The 9261-nt window shown below is 46.3% G+C and overlaps 1 protein-coding gene across 1 annotated transcript; it reads right to left on the bottom strand.

Annotated features, from left to right (window-relative positions):
• Positions 1-5636: 5636 nt before the first annotated feature.
• Positions 5637-8922, bottom strand: LOC124702290 (receptor-like protein kinase HERK 1). The gene has a single exon (XM_047234414.1). It carries the CDS (start codon positions 8530-8532, stop codon positions 5974-5976), a length of 2559 nt encoding a protein of 852 aa, XP_047090370.1. The 5' UTR covers positions 8533-8922; the 3' UTR covers positions 5637-5973.
• Positions 8923-9261: the final 339 nt, after the last annotated feature.

Here is a 9261-nt window from a genome sequence, read left to right as displayed (position 1 = left end):
AATAGAATGTACTATTTCAGAATATATGATTTGGCTGTGATTTAGTTTCCTTCTTCTCTCTTCTCTCTTCTCCCTTCCCCCTCCCCCGTCCCTGCTGCCCTTCCTCCACCACACTGCTTCCCTTCCTATGGCGTTCTGGGTAAGCATCACCTTCCTGCCCTCTCAGCTTCTACTATGATATCATCTGCTAAGGTATGACCTATGGCTAATGTGTGCAGGCGTGGAGCTGAGGCCAGGGAACCCCTACACCCACCGCTACCAGCCCTCAAATGGCCATCTCCATATTACCAAGGTTTCGTTGACCTTACCCCTGTTTTTATTTACTCCTTACCACTAGTAAGTGTGTACGTGCAACACGACTTCTCTTGAAACTTTCTAATTTTCCCGCAGAGTGCATTATTCCTAGTTCCGCTTATGTAAGTATTCTGAAATGTCGTTTCTTTTCATGAATCAACATGCTTCCTGTACCCAAATGCCACACAAAATTAATATATGTTGCATCAGCTATATAATCTTTTTTTTCCAATAGCACGTTTCTCCAGATGTATAATGCTCAAGGGATTGTAACTTTGGCATATGAATAAATTGTTCAAGCGACTCGGCCCATGTTATTTCAGGTCAAATATACACTCGTTAAAAATGTGCAAAGTAATAATATGATTGCAGTATAATCCAATGCAAAAATAGAATACCCATGTTGGAAAATCAAAATCATTTAAAATATTTATTACCATTCTCCATATACACAAATTCATGTGTCGTTCATAAAAAGTGATAAGAGGCTATTGTCAGACTGCACTCTTGAGAGACAGTTGCTTTGAGACTGCAATCACTAAGTTGTCAGATCACGGTGGGTAAGGCTGAAAAAAATGTCACCAAATTATATTGAGTGGACAGGAAAATTTGGAATGTGGCACTGGCCGATGAACATTGTACATATATGTATGTACTTTATTTGAATATTCTAGTTGGAAGACAATGAATGAATGATCATTCACTGGCGTTAAACCCAACAGAACAGAGTGGCGGTAATCCTACCTGCCTATTCTGAAAGGTAACCCCCTGGAGCCTGTAGTCCCTTGGATGACTGAAGCTTATTCCAGTCTGTGAAGCTACAAAAGAGAAAGTTTTCACCTTCATAGCCAACCTGTACCGGATAATATTCAGGACTTCTATGGCCTACGGGGCTCCATTTCCTTCCTAGTTCAAACAGAAAAAAACCAGATGCAAAATCAGAGGACATGGTATTTTTCAGTACGGTAAACAACTTACAACCATCTAAAGAGGCCATACAACACTATATAAATAGCAAGATTCAGCCAGGCACTGTTTACATGTTAAACTATACTTATACTTGTGTATTCCTTCCAGGTATACAAAAAACCTTCAAAGAAAGCATGGCTACTCAAGTAAATGCACACTCAATGTAGGTCATGATTAAATCGATAATACGGCAAACACAAAATGTGGACAAATTTTCTTTGCAAAATTCAAAAGCTTCATCCGCAAAGAAAATTTTCATGCATATCTAGATTAAATACAGTGCAATTGTGCAAAAGAGAGGAATGTTTGCGCACCAGTGTTAAAAAAACTTCATTCACAGAGAAAACCATTATATCATTGTGTACTTCACATTTATCAGTTTGGAAGTCTCATGTAGCTAACAGGTTTGCCTTGCTGAAACAAAATAAAATCACATGCATGGCAATAACACACATTTGGATTATGCCATTTGAACTTATACTAGATGATGATACCAAAAGTTGAAATGTTTGACATACACAAATTCAGACTTGAAAAACTTGCACTACCACATTAACGTATCTTGTTGAGTATGTACCGCCAATGTACGATATGAAAGATGATAGCCTTCTGAATACAAAAAAATGCCATTGTAGCTATGGAAATCATCAGGTAGATTAATTAACAACGTGACATGTGCTTAACTTTGTTTTACTGGTAAGAATCTTCACGAAAGTATGTGGACCAATGTCCAGTGACCTTTGCGGCTTGCTGGTCTGATGGCGGCATTATTGCGGCATGCTGGTCTAGATGGAGACAGGTAGAGGGAAGTTGGAGTGGGCCAGTTTCCTCAGGCTGGGTGAGTGGGCACGTGGAGGAGACACCGGGGCCTCGGGTGGCAAGAAAGGAGCAGGTCACAACGGCAGAGTTGCTGGGTTGCGCAGGGTCCAGCAGCGGGGAACCTTACCGGAGGTGCGGAGACTGCTAGGCGGGTGGTGTCGCAGGCATAATATGTTGTGTTGTATTGCGCTAAACATGGGATGAAAGAGCGTTAGATGCAGGTTGATGGACAGGTCGAGATGTTTTGGATCAGCCCCTCTCTTGCTTTTTATATTAGTGGAGATGGTCATGTTGCTTACTTCTCAAAATGTTATATAACATTGTGATTTGAAATTTTGAAGTATCTTGTAATTCATTTTATGTTTTTATCTCATCATTTTCTTTTCCGAAAATAATTTTTAGATAGTTTATTAAACTTATCTTCATGTATAACGTGACAATCGTTACCCTACATTACTTTTTGGCAAACTTGAGCCCTCATACGATTTTTTATTTTACCTTTTGTGTGATGATTCTTAGGCTGCGCTGGTCAGTTGCAACGCTGCTACAAGGACTCTAGTGCAGTGTACTCTTGGCAACAGGAGGCCGCTAATACTGTGTAGTTTGAATCCTAGATTGGCTGAGATGTGCCATCTAGACGTTTAGTTTGAAGAGGACGCTGACGTTCAGTTTCCAGTAATTGGTCCAAGTTCTGTTCATCTCTCTGGATATTTCCTCTGGAGCAATATTAATATTGCACAAGGCCAAAAATCATCACATCCTTTTTGAAACAGTCATCGACCTTATTATCCTTTATTTCATTTTTTTGTGTAGCGCTTTAGATTCAGAATTCATTCTTAACCTTGTAACAAGAGAATCTTGTGGAGAAGATATTGTAGAGTCTGATAATGAGTATTTTTATGAGAGTGAGGAGGACAGCTATGAATCTAATTTTAATGATGATGGTGGCTTTGAACTATCTGACAAAAAATATGTTTCTGAATATCGATGATGGTGATGTCTGCTCCTTCCCTGATCACCACATACAAGGTACATGGTTGAAGTGTGTGTCGATAATTACTTAAGACATCCATCTTTGTATCATTTCTTCCAATTCAGGATAGTAGGACACTCTCTTAATCAAACTCAACGATATTTATGAATTCCGGGCTTAGATTTCATTTGTAGTAGTTCATAACATAGAATGAAAAGAAATGGTTTTTTCGCCTCTTAAATTTTTATTGGTTTTGCACGACATATTGCCACCTTTATACTACACAAGTACTGAATGATTGTTTCATCACTTTGAGTTTTTCTTTGTTTTGCAAAAGTTTGATCACCATACCTTTTTCAACCTGTGCTGTGACAAGACTTTGTACTGCTATATCTTTTTGTTATTATTCTGTCCACATTGGTTATATTTGTGTTTGCAAAATGCCCGTTTGATCCTGCGTCTGTCTAATTCACATATCTCATCAAGTATCCATCCTATTGAGCTCTAGCACATTCCAATGCTTCTTTCCATAGCCTTTGAAAAGCATCCTTGCATGGTTGAACTGCAGTGACGTTTAGAGAAGAAGCACCAAGCTGACAATCCTGATGAAAACATTAATGATTCTCCATGCAATGTGAGGTAGTTTTCGTTGGCAACTGAGATGCCCGTTTTTCTCTATAAAAACCATGGTACGTGTGGCAGCATGTGAAGACGATACTCTCTATTACGTGATGGACTGGTTCCCTGATCACGCCCTTCTTGTTGTTGAAGTAATATCATAAGAATTTTGGAGTTCTAGCCTTTCGAAATTTGTGCCCCGTGGAGTGTTTTTGGTTTGTATGATTGGAAATGACTGAATTTTAACTTCATATAGACAATCTCATGGAGTATTACTTTTGAAAACCCCAAATCAAAGCAAATCTGTTGCTTTACATTTATCTTTAGGGGGTTAGGAAATACTTTGTCAAATCAGTTCTACAAGGTGTTTGTACATGGACATAAACCATTATGTCAAAGTTTCCCCCGGCTTTATAATCTGTGTTATAGTCACAATGTCACAGTCAATACTGTTTTTACTAGAGGTTTGTCCTTTTTAAAATTTAGGAGGTTTCTGCAAGAGGAAACTGAAGAGAAGTGCTTGAGGTTGGAAGAGATTTGTAGTCAGGTTAAACTATCCGAGGAGCCGGATAGGGTAACTTGGCTATTAACCAAATCTGAAGCACTTTCAGTTAAATCCGTGTACTCTTTTTTGATTGCTAGGAATGCTAATTTTCCTTACAAAGTTCTGTGGACCCTCAAATTGACTTTTAGGATCAAAGTTTTTTGCTGGTTGGTGATCATGAATGAAATCCTGACCAAAGAAAATCTTTTAAAAAGGGTTTGCAAAAAGGTTGAACTATGCGAGTTTGGCGACGATCGTGAAACACAGGAGCATTTGTTCTTTTCATGCCCACTAGAAAAGTATATTTGGAGTGCAGTTAGTGTATCCTTAAACATCAACTCAAATTCCTTCGGGTTTTGGGGTCTCTATCATAATTGGTTTGATACTAGTGCTGGTAGAGAAAGAAAAGCAATAATTATAGGATCTATTGCTGTCATCTGGGCTGTTTGGAAAACAAGAAACAAATCTTGTTTTCAAAGAATTCGGCCTGGGGATCCTACTAATGTCATACTTGTGCCATTTCATCAGCACTTGGGCAAAAATGCAGAAAAACGGTGTGCGGAAGTTACTAGTGCATGGAGCTAGGAGAATGGCGCAAGTGGCGCGGGAGATTTTCGGGCGAAAGCATGGGCGGAATCCTATTGGACAGCGAATAGATGCTTGATCCACTGTCCCCCCCTCCTACCTACTGAAGCTCGAGACTCCTCCGTAGTAGATTGCAGACAGTTTGTCCTAGTTTCTCTGGTTCAGTCTTTGATTCCCTGCTTGTACTATGGCTGCATTTAAAAGCGTTTCTCTGGTTTTGGGTTCGGTTTTAGCAGATAGTAGCAGTTTGTATTGCCGTTTACTAAGGTTTTAGGAGCCTGAATGTTATATGCATGACACTCTGGTTTCAGCAATGAAACTGGGAACCCTGCTGGGTTCCTCTTCTCTAAAAAAAAGATGTTTGTACTTATTCAATGTTGAGTTGATACTGCTGGATCATGCCTTACACGGCAACTTGACCGATTTGCTGCTTGATTCACTGGAGTGTATTATTTGCCTAAGTTTTCTCTTTGGTACAACTTCACTTCTATGCTAAAGAAAGAATTTACATCGTTTGTCATGTACACACTGCAGAATCAAAATTCATGTATGCCCTTCAGTCTGTACCAGGAAAAGAAAATGTGATGCCATCAATCAAGATCCTGCAGCTCCAACCTATATCTCTGCTTCTAACTTTGCTGTATATCTGTTTGTATAGTGTTTACTGAATACTGATATCTGCCTTCTTACAGGACGTGACCAGGGAAGTAACAGAGGTTAATGGATCATCGATTCCAGAACCTGAACATGAGAAACAAAAGAAATCCAAGAAAATTCCACCAGAGCCAGAAGATGGAAAGCATCCCAACAACATAAGAACATTGGAAGATGTGCTGATCATAGAATATTCGTCAGCAGGAAACAAAGATGCAAAAGTTGCTTTTAAGGACAATACGGTAACCTCAATCTTATGTTGCCTACTACTTTTCATCCAATACATGCATTCAGTACATAGTAATTGATACATTCCCGAAGAAGAAATGAAAAAAAAAAGCCCACTTTACTTTCCTAAGTTTTCACTATTGTTGGCCTAAGTTTTCTGTTTGGTATAACTTCTACGCTAAAGAATTTATTTACATGGTTTGTCATGTACACACTGCGGAATCAAAATTCATATACATGTGACACTTCGGTCTGTACAACAGGGGAAGAGAGTATATTATTTTTGGCTTCACCTGACCTCATCGCTCTTGATCATCTTGGAGAATACTCCGCTGAAAGACATTCCTTCGAGATCACCCAGGTTAGTGGTCATGGCATCGTCAGTGGCGACGCTAGCGATGGACTGGCTACGCTGGACCTGGGGTGTTGTACTCCGGGGCACTAGGGGCGTTTCCGTGTCCGATCCGTCCGGCGATGACCCTACTTGGAGCTGCAGCGCGAACTCGAGGCTCCATAGCACGTCCCCCATGGCGGGCCGCTCGACGCCGTACTCGGCGAGGCACTTCTCGGCCGTGTCGGCGAACTTCTTGAGCGACTCCGGCCGTACCATCGCGGCGATCCTTGGGTCGACAATCTGGTCGAGGTTCCCGTTCTTGAGCTGCTGTGTCGCCCACTCCGCGAGAGACACCATCTCGCGCGGTAGCGTGGGGTCAATGACGGTGCGAGCGCAGAGCACCTCGAGCAGGACGACGCCGAAGGAGTAGACGTCGGACTTGTCCGTGAGCATCTGGCGGCGGAAGTACTCCGGGTCGAGGTAGCCGAAGCTGCCCTTGACCTTGGTGCTGACATGCGTCTTGTCCAGCTCTGGCCCGTTCTTGGACAGCCCGAAGTCGGCGACCTTGGCCATGAGAGTGTCATCGAGGAGGATGTTGGCGGACTTGACGTCCCGGTGGATGATGGCCTTGGCGGAGCCGGTGTGGAGGTAGTGCAGCCCCCGGGCGGCGCCGATGCAGGCCTCCAGCCTCTGTTTCCAGGACAGGGGAGGGAGGTCGTGCTGGTCGGCGCCGTAGAGATGGCTCCGGAGCGTACCCATGGCCATGTACTCGTACACGAGGATCATCTCGCCGCGGTCGTCGCAGTAGCCGATGAGCGAGACGAGGTGCCGGTGGCGCAGCCGGGAGAGCATCTCGATCTCCGTGTGGAACTCGTGTATCCCCTGCTGATTCCGCCGGTTGCCCCTCTTGATGGCCACCATGGTGTTGTCTGGCATGTTGCCCTTGTACACCTTGCCGAACCCGCCCTCGCCAATGACCATCCCCTCGTCGAACCCGCCTGTTGCCTCCTGGAGCACCGCGAAGGGGATCCTGTACGCGGCGCTGGCGCCGTTCTGCCCGAGGATGACCATGTTGCCGCCGTTGCTCTTGGAGGAGAAGCTGCGAGAGCGCGAGTGGGAGCCCAGCGCGCTCGCCGAGAACGGCGACCAGGTGTCCGACGGCTTCTTCTTCCCCTGCTTCCTCCTACGCAGCATCCTGAGGGCGATGAACCCGAGTGCCATTGCCAACGTGACCCCGCCGACGGCCGAGGCGGCTATGATCCCAATTTTCACCTTTGAACTGCGCGTGGACGCGTCGACAGCGCCCGCGCCGGCGCCAGTGCTCCCGACCATTCTCATGATCTCGAGGCCGTTGAGGAAGCCATCAGGGAAGGCATTGCCTAGGGTGGACGGGCCGATGCTGATGGTGATCAATCCCGTCGCGTCCTTGGCGCCCAGGACGAAATCCTTGTACACCGGAACGGCGAGCGTGTTGATCGTGTCCACCGAAATCTCGTAGTTCTCGAGCACCTGCCACGTGCCGACGAAGACGTTGAAGGCCACCCCGGTGCCCGTCTTGCTGACGATGTCGCAGAAGTGGAGGCGGAGCAGGTAGTCCGATCCGGTCGGGGCGTTGAACCTCCAGGTCATGTTGAACTGCGCGTTGATGGTGCTGGGTTCCCCCGACGTGCTCAACTCCGTCGCCGTGGCGTAGACCTCCGGTGGTGCCGTGTCCTTGGTGGCGAGCGCTGGCTTGTACTGGACCTTGGAGGGCGTCGCGTTTCTATGCTCGGTCAAGGTGGAGTCGAGCTGGAAGCTCTGGTCCGGCAGCCACGTCCTCCAGAGGGTGTCGCTGGCAGGCGTGATCTTGGGAACGCCCATGTTGATCCTGTGGACCGTCTCCAGCGCCTGCGTCGACAGCCCGGCGTACTGGACAGCCCTGCCCACGATCTTCGCTGTGTCGACGATGAGGTCGTCCGGGAGCGACACAACCTCGATGGCGTTCACGAAGGCGAGCTTGCCTGTCGGCGTGAACGCGATCACCAGGGTGCCGCCGGTGACGTTCAGCGAGAACTCCCTGACCACGGCCGTGCCGTTCTTGGGCGTGTACCCATCAAACAGGACCGCGCCCTGCACGGTCACCCTGAACGCGGCGTCCGTGGCCACGTCGTAGGACTGGTATCTGAAGGGGAAGAAGTGGAGGCGCACAAAGTGCCGGCCAGGCTGTTTGAGTGCGAACGTGTAGGAAGCCGGCGCCGTGAAGATGCGCGCGGAGCGGTACAGCGCCGGGTCATCGGCCCCGGCGACCGTGGTCGGCGACGTGTAGTTGGCCTCGACGCTCTGCGGCGCGGTCAGCGACTTGGCGGGCAGCTGGCCGTCCCCGACGAACGTCCGGCCGGCGACGGTCGCGCTCGCCGACGTGCCGCAGAGTACGAGGTAGTTGTCCGCCGGGACGAACGCGCTGCTGGCCGCGCCGAGTAGCGCGGATGCGAGGAGGAGCGGCAGCAGCATGTCAAGAACTGGCGGCAGAAGCATCGGCAGCTCTAGAAAGAGCGCAGGAACGACTTTCTGGACAGAGATGGCAAGCCTGGCTTGTCGCACAAATAGGAGGGCAGCATGGCCTCAACGGAGTTGACGAGGGGTTCTTCAGATACTTGCAGCTTGATGACGATGATTCAGAAACTGGGAGCCTTTTGATACTTGCAGGTTGATGAAGATGATTCAGAAACTAGGATCCGGCGACACTTGGGAGCTTGATGACGATTCAGAAACTAGGAGCTGGCGAGAGAAGCATCTGCAGCAGCTGGTGCTATAGCCTACAGGAAAGTGAATCGGTGCTTGGGAATGGTTGATTTGATTAGCCCCGTATAGAGGTAATATTGGAGCGAAGAAAAAGGCTTGGGTATCTGATTAGCTGGTAGGCACTGCGGACTGGTGTCATTTTCTGGTGATCTCGGGCAGGTAGAGAGAGATATCCATGGAATTTTTATTGTTATCAGGAAGTTTTTAATGCCGTCATTTTCCTGGTTTACAGGTTGTCTGGCATATACTGCCATTTTTTGAAGATAAATGTCAAATATTCCTAGTATTATTTAATAAGAAATAAAATATAAGTATCTCTGGCAAGGTGCAATTCTACAAATAGTCTGGTGAAATAACAGGAGGATTTTTATGGTATCCAGGTATAGATCGAAACACCCTCCAAATTTTCTTATACCTCTTCTCCATACATACTGATGTAACTATAATTTCGAATGAATAAAG

This window comes from Lolium rigidum, chromosome 3, assembly GCF_022539505.1.
Source record: "Lolium rigidum isolate FL_2022 chromosome 3, APGP_CSIRO_Lrig_0.1, whole genome shotgun sequence".
Taxonomy (NCBI): Eukaryota; Viridiplantae; Streptophyta; class Magnoliopsida; order Poales; family Poaceae; genus Lolium; species Lolium rigidum.
This window is presented reverse-complemented; position numbering and strand designations above follow the sequence as displayed.